Source organism: Lolium perenne, chromosome 2 (genome assembly GCF_019359855.2).
Source record: "Lolium perenne isolate Kyuss_39 chromosome 2, Kyuss_2.0, whole genome shotgun sequence".
NCBI classification, from domain to species: Eukaryota; Viridiplantae; Streptophyta; class Magnoliopsida; order Poales; family Poaceae; genus Lolium; species Lolium perenne.
Window position 1 is genome coordinate 159,738,166 of NC_067245.2, and position 19,300 is coordinate 159,757,465.

At 49.2% G+C, this 19,300-nt stretch overlaps 2 protein-coding genes across 2 annotated transcripts; one reads left to right on the plus strand and one right to left on the minus strand.

Annotated features, from left to right (window-relative positions):
* The first annotated feature begins 8,511 nt into the window (after nt 1–8,511).
* LOC127323457 (uncharacterized) lies at nt 8,512–9,867 on the plus strand. The gene has a single exon (XM_051351593.2). The coding sequence runs from the start codon at nt 8,783–8,785 to the stop codon at nt 9,614–9,616; it is 834 nt and encodes a 277-aa protein (XP_051207553.1). The 5' UTR covers nt 8,512–8,782; the 3' UTR covers nt 9,617–9,867.
* Nucleotides 9,868–15,682: 5,815 nt separating this feature from the next.
* On the minus strand, nt 15,683–16,927 carry LOC127323435 (glucan endo-1,3-beta-glucosidase 8-like). The gene has a single exon (XM_051351575.2). It carries the CDS (start codon nt 16,686–16,688, stop codon nt 15,816–15,818), a length of 873 nt encoding a protein of 290 aa, XP_051207535.1. The 5' UTR covers nt 16,689–16,927; the 3' UTR covers nt 15,683–15,815.
* Between the last annotated feature and the right edge of the window lie 2,373 nt (nt 16,928–19,300).

The following is a 19,300-nucleotide window of genomic DNA, read 5'->3' on the forward strand; positions in this document are numbered from 1 at the left end:
TCGCCTCCGGAGTGATGTGTGAGTAGTCTACCCCTGGACTATGGGTCCATAGCAGTAGCTAGATGGTTGTCTTCTCCCCATTGTGCTTCATTGTCGGATCTTGTGAGCTGCATAACATGATCAAGATCATCTATCTGTAATTCTATATGTTACGTTTGTTGGGATCCGATGAATAGAGAATACTTGTTATGTTGATTATCAAAGTTATGTCTATGTGTTGTTTATGATCTTGCATGCTCTCCGTTATTAGTAGATGCTCTGGCCAAGTTGATGCTAGTAACTCCAAGAGGGAGTATTTATGCTCGATAGTGGGTTCATGTATCCGTGAATCTGGAGGGGTGACAAGAACCTCTAAGGTTATGGATGTGCTGTTGCCACTAGGGATAAAACATTGGTGCTATGTTCAAGGATGTAGTCACTGATTACATTACGCGCAATACTTAATGCAATTGTCTGTTGTTAGCAACTTAATACTGGAGGGGGTTCGGATGATAACCTGAAGGTGGACTTTTTAGGCATAGATGCATGCTGGATAGCGGTCTATGTACTTTGTCGTAATGCCCAATTAAATCTCACAATACTCATCATAATATGTATGTGCATGGTCATGCCCTCTCTATTTGTCAATTGCCCAACTGTAATTTGTTCACCCAACATGCTGTTTATCTTATGGGAGAGACACCTCTAGTGAACTGTGGACCCCGGTCCAATTCTCTATACTGAAATACAATCTACTGCAATACTGTATTTTCTGCAAACAATCATCATCCACACTATACATCTAATCCTTTGTTACAGCAAGCCGGTGAGATTGACAACCTCATTGTTTCGTTGGGGCAAAGTACTTTGGTTGTGTTGTGCAGGTTCCACGTTGGCGCCGGAATCTCTGGTGTTGCGCCGCACTACATCCCGCCGCCATCAACCTTCAACGTGCTTCTTGACTCCTACTGGTTCGATTAAACCTTGGTTTCTTACTGAGGGAAACTTGCCGCTGTGCGCATCACACCTTCCTCTTGGGGTTCCCAACGGACGTGTCAACTACACGCATCAAGCACGTACGACTATATATGGAACACATGCCTATAATTGTTTAGTACTTGGATACTGTTTTATTACTATCTGCAAATGCCCTAACTTGATTGTTACATGAGTTCTCTTATCCATGCAGCGCCCGTTCATCCATCCCTGTGCTTACAGTATTTTAATCCTGATGTTTACTATAATCACTACTGTTGTCTTTGTTACATTGCTGCTCATATTTCACTACTGCTACTGCTATAAAACTGTTGCTACTGATAAACTCTTGCGAGCAAGTCTGTTTCCAGGTGCAGCTGAATTGACAACTCCGCTGTTAAGGCTTACAAATATTCTTTGGCTCCCCTTGTGTCGAATCAATAAATTGGGTTTTACTTCCCTCGAAGACTGTTGCGATCTCCTATACTTGTGGGTCATCAGTCATCATTTCCCCACCATGTCGAGACCCCATTGTGCGAAGGGCCACGCCAATGGTATTGGCATCAACTCTGCTGCCGGGGAATGAGGTTTTGCCGCAAACCTTTGGCACGCATCGTAGGTGCGTACTATGTTTTTTGCATCTTCTATTGCTGTCAACCAATAAAAACTTGCTCTGAAGACTTTGGCTGCTATTGCTCGGCTGCTTGCATGGTGACCGCATATTCCCTCATGTACATCCTTCAGTATAATCCTCCCTTCTTTGGGTGTGACGCATCTTTGCAATACTCCTGATATACTTCGTTTGTACAACTCTCCCTTGATCACAGTAAAAGCTTTAGATCGTCAGATGACCCGTCTTGCCTCAACTGGATCTTCGGGTATTTATTTCCTCATAATATATGCCACGTAAACCTGCATCCAAGGAACTTGTATTATCATAACTTCGTGCGGTTCGTCCTCATCTTCCGATACGTTTTCTTCGGGGTTTTCTGGAGCCCCCTAGTCTTTCTTGGTTTCTCATGTTTCTTTGGCTGCTTCGGTATTTTCTTTGGCTTGGTGGATCTCTCGCTTATTTCTTCCCAAAATACGCCAGGTGGTATCGGCAGGCATTGCGACCCGATGTTTGCTAAAACATCGGCTTCATCATTGATGAGTCTGCTTATATGGTTAACTTCGCATCCGTCAAAGAGTTTCTCGAGTTCATTGTAGACTTCCTTATATGCGATCATGCTGTCATTGACTGTGTCGCACTTGTTCATCACCTCTTGAGCTACCAACTGGGAGTCGCCAAAGGTTTTAAGGCGAGTAGCACCACACGCTTTTGCCATCTTCATCCCATGTATAAGTGCTTCATATTCCGCTTTGTTATTGGACGCGTTGAGGAACGTCATCTGCAGTATGTACTTCATTTTGTCGCCTTGAGGTGATACGAGTATAACGCCTGCTCCAGCTCCCTCCAATCTTTTGGATCCGTCGAAGTTCATGGTCCAAGTACTCGATAAATCTGGAGGTCCCCTGTTTTGCAGCTCCATCCACTCTGCCACGAAGTCTGGTAGGATCTGCGATTTTATTGCTTTTCTTTTTTCATAAGTGATGTCCCAAGGAGAAAGTTCTATTCCCCAGAGGGAGACACGTCCTGTAGCTTCTGGGTTGTTCAGGATGTTGGAAAGGGGTGCTTCATTGACCACTACTATCGGATGTGCCGAAAAATAGTGTCGCAACTTTCTTGCTGTTGTGAACACGCCATATGCTAACTTCTGGTACTGCGGGTAGCGTTGCTTTGATGGCGATAAAACTTCACTGATGAAGTATACCGGACGCTGAACTCCATGGATTTTGCCTTCTTATTCTCTTTCCACCACAAGGACCGTGCTAACCACCTGAGGTGTGGCCGCGATGTATAATAAGAGAGGTTCTTTGTCCTTTGGAGCCACCAGTATGGGGGGTGTCGAGATTGTGCACTTGAGATCTTCAAAAGCTCTGTCTGCTTCTTCATTCCACTCGAACTTTTCACCTTGCTTGATCAGTGCGTAAAACGGCAATGCTTTTTCTCCTAGCCTGGCGACGAATCTGCTTAAAGCCACGACTCATCCAGTTAGCTGCTGTATTTCCTTGAGCTTGGTTGGCTTTCTCATCGTTACGATGGCTTGAATTTTCTCCGGGTTAGCCTCGATTCCTCTTGCTGATACCAGAAACCCGAGGAGATCTCCGCGAGAACAAGAAAGGACCATTTTGTCGGGTTCATCTTGAGGCAGAACTTGTCAAGGTTGTCGAAGGTTTCCTTGAGATCGTCGATCAATGATGTTCCTTGCTTTGCTGTTATGACAACATCGTCAATGTATACTTGAACGTTCTTGCCGATTTGTGTGGCGAGACACTTCTGCATCATCCGCTGATATATTGCTCCCGCGTTTTTCAACCCGAAAGACATTATTCTGTAACAAAACACGCCATAAGGGGTTATGAAAGTTGTTTTGACTTCATCTTTTTCTTTTAAACGGATCTGGTTATAACCAGAATACGCATCCAGGAAGGAGAGACGTTCACAACCCGCCGTGGAGTCGATAATTTGATCGATCCTCGGGAGAGGGAAGTGATCCTTTGAACAATGTTTATTGAGACACGTGAAGTCGACGCTCATACGAAGGACCTCCGTGTTTTTCTTCGGGACCAGCACAGGGTTAGCGACCCATGTGGCTTCGGTGTGTAATTCTTTGATGAATCCTGCTTGAAAGGACGAGATGTCGCCTAGAGGGGGGAGAATAGGCATTTAAAAACTCTTGTGGATTTGTCTTGTAAGAATGTGGAATTAAACTAACGTTTAGTTTACAAGCACAAACACTAAATATGCTAAGCTCAACTAAGTGTAACAGTAACAACTAGAGCTAAGCAAGATAGGCACAAGATATATGTAGCACAAGTGATAGCAAGATATATGTACTTCAAGCACGATGGCTATCACAAGGAAAGAGAGCTCGGGTATAGAAATAACCGAGGCACGCGGAGACGAGGATGTATTCCCGTGTTCCCTTCCTTTGCAAGAAGGTACGTCACGTTTGGAGGAGTGGAGGTCCCACGAAGGATTCCCTGCGCCACGAAGGCTCACCCTATTTTCCGAGCCACACCCATGAAGGATAATGGCCCTTTCCTTATGGTTAGCTTTTCCTCCGCTCCGGAGATGGCAAGCTCCACAACCACTTCACAAGCTCCACGAAGGAGAAGCCCGTGCCTCTTCACAATCTTCCTTGAAGAGATCACCGAAGCACCAACTGCCAAGCCAACTAGGAGGTCTCCCTCCAAAAGTAACAAGCTCACGGTCTCTCACTCGAACTAATCGTGGTAGAGAGCTCAACACTATGCAATGATGCACAGCAAGAACACTAGAGGTGTTCAAGTCCTTCACACTCAAATCCCACCCAAGCAACAAATGCTAGGATGAGATTGAAGAGGAAGAACAATGGGGAAAGTCAACAAAAGACTCCAAGATCTAGATCCAAAGGGTTCCCTCACTTAGAGGAGAAATTGATTGGTGGGGATTGTAGATCTAGATCTACTCTCTCAAATCCTCAAGAATGGGCAAGAATCATGGGAGGAATGAAGAGGGGAAGCTAGTTCTTCGAATAGCAACAATGGAGGTGAAGAAAGGGGAAGAACTAACTCAGCTCAAGGTGGAAGAAAGCTATTTATAGCTAAGGAGGAGAAATAACCGTTGGGGAAAAAAGACACAAAAAATCGCACAGGAAAAAACAACCCACCGGGTGCACAGGCCGGCTGACCGGATCCTGGGCTGAGGAGGCCGGCCAGCAGTCCGACCCAGCCGGGGCACCGACCGGACGGGAGAGCAGGCCGGCGCGGTGGGCAAAGCGGCCCAGCCGGGGCAGCGGCCGGCCCAAATATGCGCCATGTTTGCGTCTTCGCGGACGCTGCGCGGTCATGGAAAGTGTCCGCGTTCGGTGCATCCGGGCCCGGTTTGCAGTGACTAGGTAATCAAATTCTTTTTTCATTACTATTGATTGGCCAAAAGGACCATCTTTACAGAGATGGTTAGTCGAGTTAACCTAAAATTACAATGGCCGTACCTACTCGCCGTCGCGTGGCCTACACCGGCCTCGGTTACTCGCAGTCGCGCGCCTACTACTTGCCGCCGGAGGGGCTGGCGCCGTCGTCGAAGCGCGAGCGCTTCGCGCACTCCGCACACCGCGCACGGCGGCGACCGGACATTTCGTCCTGCCGTCTGCGGCGTTCGAGGGCCTCGGCCAGAGAGGAGTCCTACAGGACTGTCCTGGCAATAGAGTTGGCCTCCTCCTCCTCCGTCGCCGCCTGGGCCTCCGCCGCCTCCTCCTCCTTCGCCTGGGCCGCCGCCTGCAACCCCATCAGCTGGGCGAGGAAGCGGGCCCTGTCCCTAGCCGCCTCCTCCACCGCTTCGTCCCTGGCCCGCCAGCTCCCGGTTCTCGCGGGAGAAGGGGCCCTCCGCTGGAGCGAGTCCAGGTCGGAGCACAGTAACCCCCGAGCCATGGCGATCGCATGGTTGTGGGCTGCCTCCTCCGCCAACCAAGCCTGACGGCGCAGGGCGTCCCCAGCCAAGGTGTCGAAGGACGCGACCAGAACGAACTGGTCGCCGGCGCACTTGAAGCGGCGGGGCACGGGGGCGTCGTCGTCCGCGATGTCGTGGATGACGGCGTCCACTGGTGGGGCCGCCGGAGGGGCCGCCATCACCGCCCGCGCCTCCGCGAGCTCCGCCCTGGCATCGACGAGCTCGGCCATGGCGTTGGCGATCTCCGCCCTGGTCGCCACGAGGCACCCTTCCGCGTGCTCTGTCGCCTCCGCCTCCGCAACCTCCGCCTCCGTCATCGCCGCCTGCAGGTCCAGCTGCTCGGCCTGAACGCCAGCGGCGACTACCTCCTCGTCCTCCTCCAGGTGGAGGTGGCGGCACATGTGAACAAAGTGTTCCCAACTAAGGTTGTGGTCGGCCATGGATGGATGCTAGGGTTTAGCTTGAGGTGTGCCCGTCATCCCGCGGTGTCAACCATATATAGCCACGGCGGGGCGGGAAAAGGCGTTGGGGCGCAGGTCGTTTCCCGCGCGCGCAAAACGCTGGTGAAACTTGCCAATGTATTGGGCACGCGTGGGAACGACCGTCGTCGCGCGGGAACAGTTAATCGCCGCCGGCAGTTCTCGACGGGACGTAAAACGCCATTAACGAGCTTGACGCTGTCTTCGCTAAAAAAATGTGTCCGCACCGCTGGAGGTACCCCCGACGCAAACGATTGCTCTGGACCGCATGTCGTTCGCGGGCCAACGCAAACGGACATTTTGGACGTCCGAAATGCGTCGGCGCGTTGGAGATGCCCTAATACGATCTGTTTGTAGTCACTGACTAGGATGGGCCATAGGGCAGCTGGAGTACACATTTTCTCTTTCTTTTCTGTTTCTGATTGTTTTGCCGCTGTTGGCCACCGCGTAGCTTCTCGCTCGTTTCCCCACCGAGCTAATCGAGAAGCAACGAAGACTTGAGGGCAGTGGAGGTGGGTTGTCGGCCGGAGCCTCGCCGGCGAGGGGCGGGTGGCCGCCCGGAGTGCTACAACGCCGGTCTAGCTCACCGACGAGCTCGCGATGCCTGATTCTACCAGGTTCAGGTAAATTCCTCCACTTCTCTCCCCTCGCTGCCGCTGGTCCTTTGCTTGTCTGTTCCCCTTCCACGCGAGGACAGTAGAAATCGAGTGATGAATGCCTAATCGTAGGAACTAGGGTTTGTAGTTGGTGATGCGTCTTATTTGGTGTTGTCGATTTCCTGGTTTCGTGAGCCATTTCGTCGTCAATCCAGGGAGAATCACCAAATTCGTATGGAGTTAGTTTAGGCTGTAGAGGGGACGAGGGGGTTCCCGTTCGAATCGCTGAATCAGAGCGCTTAGTGCTAAACTGCTAATGTTTGCTGGGGATGAACGCCGGCTGCCGTCGCTGTGCGCCCATTCCCCATGATTGCTCTGGGTCTGTCACTGGATCCCTTCATACCCTGGGGGCTGGGGTGAAGAAGTTTCAGGTTGTTGTCCAAGTTTTCAGCATACAGATGGCCTTGAAGGTAGAGCGTGTGAGGTGGTGCAGCACAGACTGCATGATGTGAAGACAAGGACATGTGATGTGCCCTACTGAATCCTACTGTGTGTATCTGCAGTAGATATAGATTTTGGGTTCTAGGACAACATAGTTTCAGTTTATTTAGAAATTGGAATACATGGGCACATATGTGCTAACCTGACCTGCCCCAAAATCAGATGACTTCGAGTTTACATGTCAATGCCTCAAAGTTGCAATCAATTAGCAGCTTAAAGTGAGTGAAGCTCAAGTAAAACAAGCTATAACATAGTATGGTTTAAGTTCCGTCCAGTGGCGGAGACACAAAAAAATCTATCGGGTGGGCACAACCCTTTATTTTTATTTTTGCACTGCCCATGTGTGATAATTTTTTCCCCAAATGACTAAATAGTAAATACAAATCATTTTTCAATATTTTAGGATGGGCCACGGACCTACCCAGCCACGTCCTCCCCTAGTTCCATCTCCACTCCACCATTTGCGCTAGTGGCGCAACGGGTCATCTTCCTCACTCTCTCATTGTCTCGCCGCAACAACACAAGACGTGACGACTGCCCCCTTCCACTGACTCCCCTAGCCCCAACTACGGCGAGGATCTTCTCCGACCCTGCCTCCCGGCTGCCACCTCGACGATCGTCCATTCCCCTGCCTCCCGACCGCTACCTCGACGACCACCCAGGCCCATTCCCCTGCATCCCTGTCGATAGAGGTAGATGCACGTATACAGATATCATCTCTCTCGAATCCTCGATAGCGGCCAACGCACACACGTCTTGGATGGGCTCGCAAAGGCTCCCGGAGTGGATGTTTGATTCCCCTCCCAACCTCGCCTATGGCTTGAGGAGGCAATCGCCAATGCAATGGCTTGGCAACTACCCGCGGAGAGGAGAGAATGGAGCGGCAGCGGTGGTGGAGATGAGAGGATAGCACCGCGGTGGTAGACGGCGTACATACTATATAGCGGTGGCAACCCGCATTTACGGCGGCGTAAGCGACTGGACGCTGCGTGGTCAGTCGCTGCCCTTGTGGCCGCCTCGGTGTTCGCCGGGAGACCATTAAACGCCGACGACCAACCTTCCCGCGTCGCGGCCGATGCGAACCGTCGCGTCCCATCGCTGACAATGCGTCCCCATCCGTGAAAACCGTGGTGCCGCGAGGCGCCGACGCGCCCATTTCGCGCCCTACGCGAAGGGGCCGGGCCGGCACGGGGATATCGGCGCCGTTTGGGACGCACTGGTGCGAGCTTAAAAACCGCGCCGGCCCTCAAAGCACTATCGGGGCCACTATCCGACCGCCGGTGGAGATGCTCTAAACCCACTATTGGGATCGCAACCAAAAAAAAAAAAAGAATGTCACATTCACGTGTCCATATGAGCACAAGCACTCAGACCAGTCGACTCGACTGCCAAGTGCCAAACAAAAACGTGACGAGCCATGTTATAAAAAAAAAACGTGACGAACCAATTCAGGAAAAAAAAAAACGATGTCGCTTGGGTCAACGCGACCGACGTCTGAATCCCGCGTAGAGTCTACGCAGTCTGAGTTCGAATTCATGTCGGAGACGGAGCCGCCTTCCGGTGGATTTAAGCCCGCGATTCGCCCGCGGGATCGAAACCCTAGCTCCCTCCTCCCGCCCGAGATCTCGATTGGATCGAAACCCTAGCTCTCGACAATCATTCTCCTGCTTCTCAGCAATTCGTTCCCGGTGATCGCTTTCCCTCCGCGGCGGAGGACGATGTCGAGCGCGGCGGCGCCGTGGGCTCAGGCGCCCCACCACCTGCAGCAAGAGTTCGAGTTCTTCCTGGTCTTGGATTTCGAGGCGACCTGCGAGAAGGACAAACGCATCTACCCGCAAGAGATCATTGAGTTCCCCTCCGTGCTCGTCGACGGCGCCACCGGCCGCATCCAGTCCGCCTTCCGCAGGTACGTCCGCCCTAAGTACCATCCCGTGCTGACTCCATTTTGCAGGGATCTCACAGGGATCAGTCAGGAGGACGTCGATGGAGGGGTGGATCTCGGGGAGGCGCTCCTGCTGCACGACCGCTGGCTGCAGGCGGCGACGGCGGGGGCCAGGAAAGGCGGCAGCTTGGCCGTCGTGACGTGGGGTGATTGGGACTGCCGGACTATGCTTGAATCGGAGTGTGTCTTCAAGGGGATCGAGAAGCCGGCCTACTTCGATCGCTGGGTCAACCTCAGGGTTCCCTTCCAGGCGGTGATCGGGGGTGGAGGGCGGGCTGCGGGGTTACAGTGGGAGGGCCGCCTGCACTGCGGGCTCGATGACGCGCGCAACACTGCGTCTCTTCTTGTGGAGATTATGCGGAGGGGCGCCAAGATCGCGATTACCGGCTCCTTGGCGCCGCTGCCGATCCACCACAAGGAGGAGGAGCAGCAGCAGCAGCCTCACACAAGTCTGTGTGGTGGCGCCGCCGGGGCGTGCTACTGCGGAGTGGCCAGCAGAGGGGGCGTTGTAGCGATGCCAGGGCCCATGCAGGCTAGGTGCTACTGGGGGTGCGGCAACTGGACGCCCACCATGGGAGCCGTCTGCCCCTACTTCCTCTGGAGCAATTGAATCAGTTGCTCCTCCGGTTGAGATTTGAGGCTCAGTCTAGATGAATGCTTGTGTTAACTCTAGTCAGGATCGATGGCAGCCTAGTTGACTCTTGGTGTGATTTGGCACTGGAATCAAATGTGACCCAGCTACTATTAGCTTAGTTCATGTGTACTGTGAATGGGTCACCGAAACCTATGGCCCAGGGGAGTAGCTACCCTATGTAATCGGTGTCTGAATTATGAATATTAATAAAAGTTTTGGTTTAATTATGACCCTTCTTCTCTACGAAATTCTTCAACATCGAGCAATGTCTGTCTTCTAATTTTCATCAGTTTGTGATTAAAATTAAATAATTGCTGACCAAAGTTAAAGGTGGAATCACTTGTATATATGCTACCACCGATGGTCTTGGATGAACATATTGAGCAGCCACTGCTCAAATCAGGTGGATCCAAAGCACATTTATCCTTTTCTGCTAATTGATATCTAAATGCTACCTCTAATTGGCGAAAAGAATCTAAAGATATTTCTGAAATTGGTATTATGTTTGTAGATCGGTAATTCTAATGGATTTGTAGCCCCCTATGTTAATATTTAAATGCTTCCAGCAAGTATCTTTAATTAGTGGAGAAGTCTTATGCACTAATTTCTTTGCATATTTCTACAGTTTAGTCATTTCTTATACATACAGAACTCTTTAAGCTTTATTTCTTTTTCTTTGCTATGACTTTGTTGTTCTTCGATATGTGCAGATTAGGCTGGCCATGGCAGCAAGGCCAAAGCTATAAAGACCTGATGGGTGCGCTTGCAAGATCAATAATCCTATTCTTTAATACAAAGATTTGTACCTAGATGAGTGCGCTTGCAGATGCACAACTTGTTTTCTTCCAAAGCTGCTCATATAAGGTGTTTTTCTCTAGCTATCATAGATCTGATCATATAGTGGCATATATGCTTCCTGCTCATGATTAATTACAACTGAAAACATTTGTTGCAGCTGAAAGTCAGTCATTTTGTACCCTTGCATTGGGATAATTATTTACACATGAATTATATTGATCTAAGAATCCAACCACTGGATATATAGAGATGAGTAGTACGATTATTATTTTTAATTAATAAAATAACGTTTGTACTCCGATTGGGCTTAATGTCACAGCAATATACTTGTTTCGCTTCTTAGCAATCACTCTAGCTATATTTAATAGTGTTATCATTTTAAGCACCTCATAAGTTATAACATCCTAATTTGTCCTTAATCACTGGTACTATTTTGATTTCCCTTCCAACTTTCTGAAATCTATTTCATCTTGAATAAAAAGTGTGACGTACAGTGCTCTCAAATATAAGGTAGAAGTAGAAGCATAGATCTGCGAAATAGCATACTGCTCTCAAAGAACCTCTGACTCAGTGTTTTGATTCAGTAGGAATGCTTTTTAGATAATATAGGAGACTGGGAGGTTCCATTCTTTAGTCTCTCAGTGGCATTTTCTAGGGAGTTATCCGCTGTAAATTTCACATATTTGTCCAGAGGCCACAATCTCTCCAATGTGATCATGTGCTGTTACGACAAGTGATTAGTTATGAAAGTTCCCACATGCTTCTCAGTCATGCCATTTGCTTGAAATTAATTATAGCTGGGAACTCGATTTGAAAAACAGTATGATTAGTTCTTGCTTCTCTATATCTAGTATCTCTTTCAATTTTATTTTTCTCTCACTTGCTGTACTCTACCAAGAGGTTCATGCTGCCTTTGTGTTTTTCTAGCGATGGTGCCACACTGGAATCTGTTCCAGATCTTGTGAAGGCAATGTATGTAAACATTGAGAGCTTCCCTTGTGTGAGGCTGCTGAATCTTTCTGGTGAAATCAGCTGCTCTAGTGAGTATCTTGGTCTGCCCTTACGAGGAGACTGAAATTGTGTTTCGTCAAAAGAAACTGTGATTCCTCGAAAGAAACTGTGAGCTCGTTTGGTATCCAGGAATTGGCCCCGGAATCGCAGAATTCATTTGGCAATTCTAGCGTTATGTTGTTTGGTTGCCACGGAATTGCACCGTCATATTATTGGTCAGAATCTAAAAAAGAACAACACATTACATTTGTTGCAGAAGTTCTGCTATGCATTTAGTTACGCCCTCGACATTGCTGATGAATCAAGTAGCTGTGAACTGGTTGCTAGGATGCATTACCACCTCTTTTAGATAGATAACTCTACTATGTTCAGAATCATACTTGTTTTGTCTTTATTTCCAATTACACTCTCTCCAGTTTTACTAGTTTTAGTACCTATTATGATAAACAATGCCATAGTAAATAGAAATAGCAGTTAGTTTTGACTTTTGAGGCTTTAATCCTCTTTGTCAAGTAGCCCCTTTGTTGTGACTAGAAAGCCAAGCCTTAGCCTTTGCGTGCTAACATAATTCGCTCAGCTGTCAGTTGATTTGTATGTACTTGCTGTCGATGTATTGGCCCCAAAATAGAGAATTGTATTCTGGTTGTCGATGTATTGCTCCTGATTTGTATTTATTCAGTCACTAGCAATATTAAATGAGCTCTACTCAACTAGTTCTTCTGCTGATTGATTCTTTGAAATTATACTTGCTAAATAATTGACTGTTCTTGGTGACATATACTTGATTTGGAAGATGATCAGCAGTTTGCAATATATGATGTTCTTGTTTTTTGATAGCACTTCCTGAACGAATGAAGAAGAAGTGGGTGCTCAAGCAGATAAACACATGATTCAGATCTGAATTTGTGATGTAGCAGCCTGCCATTTGCAACTTGTTCGACTTATTTAAACTTTGGAACTTGTATTTCTTATTTTGATGAATCTATATTTCGTGGACTAGAGCATGGCTTTATATTTTCAATCATACTTTGGATGATAATCTATGTTTTAGTATCTGAATGTATGTTTTGAGTTCAAAAAGTTACGAATAATACTTGTTGCAGTTCATTTGATGCTCACATGCAAGTGATAATGTAGCAATTCTATTTTGAATTCTAGAGTCATTTGCAAATTCGTGTGGCAGCCAAACATGTGTGCGTTTTTGGAATCCAAATACAAATGAAATGAATTCATGTATGAATACCTGGGTGCCAAACGAGCTCTGAGGGTATTTCTATTACTGAATCAGATGGCTCCATTGGAATGCCGTAGTGTTTTGTCTGAACAATGCTCATCTGCTTGGTATTGTTGTATTGTCTTCACGATAGTGGATTGGTGCTTGACAACTACAGTAACAATCTTGAAAACTGGAGAACTGTGACATTTTGGGTCTCAGTTGGCATGAATCCAAGTTTGCTAGGTTCTCTAGTTCCCCCCTTTCAAATAGAACTCAATTTATTCCTGTAAAAGAGCTGGATGTTTAAGTAAAAGAGAAGTGGATTTTGTTTGAATAATGTTTGTCTCTTTCCTTCTATGTAACATCAACTGTTTGCATTTCCTTTGTTCTTTCCTTGTCTATATATCGCTAGGACTTGGGAGAAGAGCCTAATGTCAAATTTAATGTGGATATTTAGGTGCTATTGTCTTTACTTAACCAGATTAGGTTACCTATAATGCGCATATTGCAAAATATTTATGTAATGTTAACTTGGCCTTGATCCTTCCTTCGATGTAGCATGCTAGAAAAATTAATCATTTTTGTTGGGTCAACATTTATTACAATTTCTCAGTTCTCCTTCGCTTTCCTGCAATAGCATACTAGATACATTTTCATTTTCAGGTTTGACACCGTCTGTTTGGATGATGAAATCCGTGTGGTGAAGGACATAAGAGGGTACTACTTAGTAGTTGAGCGTGCTCCATATTCTTGGAATGGATAGTTTGCGAAATTTAGAAGTTGCTCAGTGTCCACATACTTTATACTCTGACAGGAAGATGTGCAGTATCTTATGGTTTTCCAGCAAAGTATTTACCATCTTGCTAGCTAGGCCCTCCTTTTTACTATGGAACTAGCTGAATTCCTCATGCAGCTATGCGGCTAGATGTACAGGGAACACCATTTGTAAAAATTACAGGTTGCAACAAGAAAGTTCTGGTTACATCTCAATGGCAATTAATTGTATCATATTCTTGCAAATAAAGAGGTACCATTCCTACTGTTACAGAATCAAATAAGACTTTTGTTTTCTTACTATTTACTTCCTGCTAACCGTTTGACTATGACGCATCTGAATGTAAATTCGAGAAACAAAACTTTTACTACTAAGCACAAGAAAGGCTTGACAGCGTCTAGCTCAGGTCTCATGTTGGTTCATGTCTTAAGTAGGGCATCTTGTGTGGTAAATTCAGACTAGTAGCTGGACATACACATGGTTAGTGACCCTGGTTGGAATATAGGCCACTGACTGAGTGTGGCAGGTGATCCATGGAACGACACTTGAATGCACAGCTACTAGTTCTCACCGTACATACATATATCAATTTATCACCTCGACGAACTGTTGCATCATCCATCAGGAGATGGATTGTGTCCTGGTTGAGTTCTTCCAAAGTTGTGATTTAGCATTCAACAGCTGATGTAGTGATGTGCATGTGCCTGAAGGACCTGGAGGGTGGTGTCTGGTACAACCTTGGGGTCCTTGATTTGCTGGTGGTCCTGATTTTGGGGGACCTTGGTTAGGCGGTTTCTTCAGATCCTGGTAAGTTGGATCTTCAGTTAAGTTTTAACTTTGCATTTCTTCCAGCGAATTCGTCAATTTATTCTGTCAACATTTCGGAAGGAAAGAACAGAACAATTCCTACACTTAGATTGTTAGTGGATCAGTAAAACTTTCAGTGCTAAATGATGAAAATGCAATATGCAAGGGACGAAGCATGCACTAGTCGTTTAGCCTTTTTTCTCTTATTTGACGGACCCCTCAAATGCTTCTTGTGCAGCTTGCCAGCTTCTACCTCCTCCAGTCCTCCTCATCTGCTGCTGCTGTGCTGCCTGCTCATTGTACCAGGAAGACGCTATGGGTCAGAGAAGTCCTTGTGGATGCAAGATGGACGAGACACCTGCGGTGGACACTCTCTGGCAATGCAATCACCCAGCTCACTCAGATTTGGACTCTGCTGGAACATATTCTGCCGAACGCTGACGTCCCCGACTTGGTGACTTGGAAGTTGGACGGATGATGGATCCTTTTCGGTTGCATCCGCGTACTCAATTCAGTTCGAAGGTGCAAACTGCTGCAGTTTTCAGTCCCTGGCCGGGAAATCGGATTCCAGATTTTCTCATGGCTTGCTGTCCCTGTCCGTGGCAAGTGTGATAGCAGATAACCCGCTGAAGCATGCTGGACTTGCAATCTCATGTGCTCCCTTTGCAGAATTATGCCCGAGATTTCAGTGCACATCTGACTCAGCCTATTCCGTTCAAGAGCCTCATTGTCGGGCTTGGAGGTCTCTCCTTCGGTTAGTTTGGTGGTCAAAATGGAAGGAGCGTAATGAGAGGGTGTTCAGAAGCAAGGCTAGTTTATTCTAGGTGTTCGCCCAAAATCATAGATGAGCTATCAATGTGGTGTCAGTCCGGATGCAACAAAACCAGGAAGCTGATAGACACATCCCGAGAGCGGGACTGAATTTAGTTAGCCAGGTAGTTTTCACCGCAATTTTTCCTGATCGCATGGAGTAGCTGTTTCTTTCTCCTTTTTTTTTTTTGACAACTAGTAGCTGCTTGTATCTTCGTTAAGCGATGTACCCTTGTAAAACTCTCCTTTCCTCTAATAATGATCAATGAAAAGCTGCGCTGGGTTCGTCGGGCACCCAGCTTTTGTTAGCCTGCTGCCGTGCTGAACATGTCCACCATGGCAAATGCTTGAACACTCGCTGAAAAACTTACTTGGTTGAACATTCCCGCTCTTGGCAGAGTCCCTTTGGACACTACATATATACTAGGGAGGTGTTTTGGAACACATATGCTTCCTCTATTTTAAAATGCTTCTTGCACATATTTTGAATTTCAAAAAAATTGAACAAAAAGTACATATAGCATGGGGGATGTACATGTAGAATTTGTGTAAAAAAAATTCAACACTTTGAAATATGATTTTTGGGCTTGTAAAGCTTCTACAAACTATGGTACTCCGTACCAGATTTAAATGGAAGAAAAACATCTACGATCGCGTCCAAAACGAGGCAGAATACAAGTCAACAATCGCCGTTGATCTTCTCTAGAATGAAAACACAAACACGGCAGCAGCGTCTAACACTACCACGACAGCGAGAGCTAGACCGACGCCACCACCAGCGCGGCAGCAACCGCCGCCACGCTGAGCCGTCCCGCCGCCGCCGCCGCCGAGGTGGCGATCTGGATGGTGAAGTTGCACGCAGCGGTGGAGGGATCCGTCTCGGTGGGCAGGGCGAGGCCTTGGAAGTCGCAGGCCTCGTCCTTCTGGCTCTGCGCCTGGTAGTATGCGTTGAAGGCGTAGGACGCGTTGCCTTTGGCGTCCATGCCGTTGCACGTCGAGCCGTAGCCGAGCGGCGTGCAGTCGGCGTTGGTGCACGCGTAGTCGATCTTGGCGCCGAGGAGCTTGCCGAGGTCGTTCCTGCTGGCCTTGGGGTTGAGCGCGCACCACGTCCTGGACAGGTACTGCACTCCCTTCGCCGGCACGAGCGCCGTGTTCCGGCCGTGCCCGCTCAGGTCCATGGCGAACTTGGGCTGGCCATCGTACCGGAAGATGCCCCAGTGCAGCTCGAAGCTGCCGGGTTGCACGCTCTTCTGGTCCTCGTCGACGAGCCCGAACAGGTACACATCCAGGTGCTGGCTCGGCCGCGCCGGCGTGCCGCGGTTCGACGCCAGGCGCTTCAGCAGCCCGTCGTAGAACCGCTGCGCGTGGGACGACTTGGCGCGCCTGTCGCCGTCGGTGGTCCAGCCGACCTCGCCGAGACCCACCGCCGCCAGCGCCGCCACCAGCGTGTCAAAGTTGGCCTCGAACACGTTGGTGTAGGTGACGCCGTTGTCGTGCACAGGCGTGGCGGCCCCGTCGAAGAAGGCGAAGTCGAGCGGGAAGTTGTCGTTGAGGTAGAGGCTGAGGAACGGGTAGATGTTGACGGTGAAGGGCGCCTTGTTCTTCGCCAGGAACTTGACGATGTCCGTCATGATGCCCGAGATGTCGGAGCGGAAGCGGCCCGCCGACGGCACAGGGTTCTTGGCTGGGGAGTTGTACACATCGGCGTTAAGAGGTACCGTGGCCTATCCGGTCACCGACGCCGGCGTCGTTTAGGGCGTTCTGGATGTTCTCGAGAGCCGGTAAGGTGACCTTGATGAAGGAGCCGTTGTATGCTCCCAAGAATGGCTCGTTGCCGACGGCCACGTACCTGCAACACAGAAGCTCAGCTTGTGAGAGATCATGGCCATTGACAAGACGTACAAAAAATCAGAACAAAAATCTTGTTGTCTGTTCAGGTTTGGCACTGTGGTTCAGTAATGCATTCTGAAGAAAAAATTCAATTCTTTCATGATGCAGTGAGCGTCTGAAAATGTCTAAAATTCACACTGAACTGCTGTTTCACTGTTCACAACTTCAGATTTCACATGTGCCAGGAGTTCTGGAGAGGAGATTGCTGGCTGAATTTATTGAAAATCACACAAGAATACAAGATTGAAAATTTCACCTTCCTAACTTGGCATGATAATCTCCAATCGGCCTAGAAATTATCCAGGAGTGAAACAGCTGATTGGCAGATTACTGCTACGTGTGTAGTACTGACAGGCTATGACTTTTTTTCCTCTGTTTTTTGGAACAACACTCCCACATCATATACTACTTTGTTTCAAAATTGCAGAAAAGGTTAGCTCGACTTTATCCCAAATATGTTCTAGAACCTAGCACTGGCAATTAAACATATAATCCTACCAAACCGTCGTTTTTATTTGGAAAATGCTCTCTATCCCCCGGGGGAACGAGCACTTGCATCGTCCGCCTCGTGAGCGTGACGCGTGTCTGGTTTGCTGGCAGAAAAAGAAACGAGACATGTGGGTGGGTCCCATTGCCTTTTTCTCTTGAGCCTTATCTTCTTCTTGGCTCGTCTTCTCCGTTGCTCCTCCGCACAGAAGCGTTATTTCCCCTCCACTCCATGGAATTCCCCACTCCGTCGCTCCTCCATGTTCCTGTTTCCCTCTACCTCCGCCTCCACTACCTTCTCTGATGCCGACGCGCCTCCGTCGCTCCTCTGTAGCCTCAGCGCCGCGACGCCGTCACCCCACTGCCCCCATCTTGCATCTTGCTATCTCCAATAATCCCGAGCACGTTGATGAGATGACGACTGCCGGGTGGCAGCCGACGCCGCTGCGAGCCGTGAGCGGCGGCACCGCGCAACCGGTGCAGGTGCTGCTGCAGATCGATGGGCAGCGGGACCAGGACCGCCAACTCCAGGAGTTGCTGCAAGTGCTCGGCGTGGCAGCCGACTTTGCTACGAGCGGCGTCCGCGGTTGCTTCGAGCGGGCGTCCGGCGGTGCTGCGACAACAAGTCGGTGTTGCTCCGAGCAGAGTCAGGCGTTGCTCTGCCAGCAGGCCAGCGTTGCTCCGAGCAGAGGCCGGCGCTGCTACAAAGGGTGGCCGACCTTGCTACAAAGGCCGGCTGACCTTGCTACCATGGCGCGACGGCGTTGCTGCAAGCGGGAGGAGGTGATGCTACTGGAGGTCCGTGTTGTTACCTTGCTACCATGTCTTGTCGGCACTGCTACAAATATAGGCTGACATTGCTACGAAGGGAGACCATCCTTGCTACGAGGTGCGACCAACCTTGCTACCATGGCGCAGTGGCGCTGCTACGAACGACGGCTGGTTTTGCTACAAGGGGCGGCAGACGTCGCTACCTTGGCGTGGCGGCGTTGCTACCCATGGTGAGGCGTCGTTGCTGCAAGCAGAGGCGTTGCTATCGGAGGGGTGCGGTGGTGCTACAGGTGCCAACAACATTGATGCTTCGGTGGACGGTGAAGCTACTTCACCGGCGACGCCGTGTCAGGTTTCTCCGACGAAGAAGATGCTGCAATAGTTCTCCGGTGGCGCCGTCGGCGGGGTTTTCCAGCGACGCCCGCGACAAGTTCTCCGGCAGCGCCGTCAGTGGAGCTCTCCGACGGCGCCCTTGGCGGGGTTTTCCAGCGACGCCCGCGACAAGTTCTCCGGCGGCGCCCTTGGCGAGGTTTTCCGGCGACGCCCACGACAAGTTCTCCGGTGGCGCTCTCGGTGGGGCTCACGGGAGGAGCAGGGACGGGGAAGAGAGGCGCTGCGCAGCAACGCCATGTGCGGGAGTTCCAGGAGGATGGCGCAGCTAGATCGTGGGTGTCTGTTTTCCTTTTATTTTTTGTTGGGTTGGTGCGTTGACCCTAAATGCACGGCTTGGATCAGCCCCATCGGACGGCTAGCGACCCGGGGGATCGGGGGATTTGATCCCCCGGGGGACGCTCAGCACTATCCTTTTTATTTTGAGAGCCACCCCACATTATCCATGTTCCAAGTCTAAGATACAGCCCACCAAAAGAATATGATCCCTTCGGTTGCACGACCAACCAAACGTCCTAACAACCTCCTCCAACCCTGATCCATAAAATACTTTGATATGACGAGATAACAATTTTGCCCCCGAAAAGAACGCAAATGAAACAGAAGCATGTATCACTACCGCAAACGATCGTGCTGTCCTAGTGCTACAATCTGGCATGATTAAAGGTTGGTAACAATACGTAACAAGGCAAGACAGAAAACTAAT

Excerpts from the sequence above, each read along its gene's own strand:
- LOC127323457 (XM_051351593.2), top strand. The coding sequence starts at position 8,783 with ATGTCGAGCGCGGCGGCGCCGTGGGCTCAGGCGCCCCACCACCTGCAG.
- LOC127323435 (XM_051351575.2), bottom strand. The coding sequence starts at position 16,688 with ATGACGGACATCGTCAAGTTCCTGGCGAAGAACAAGGCGCCCTTCACC.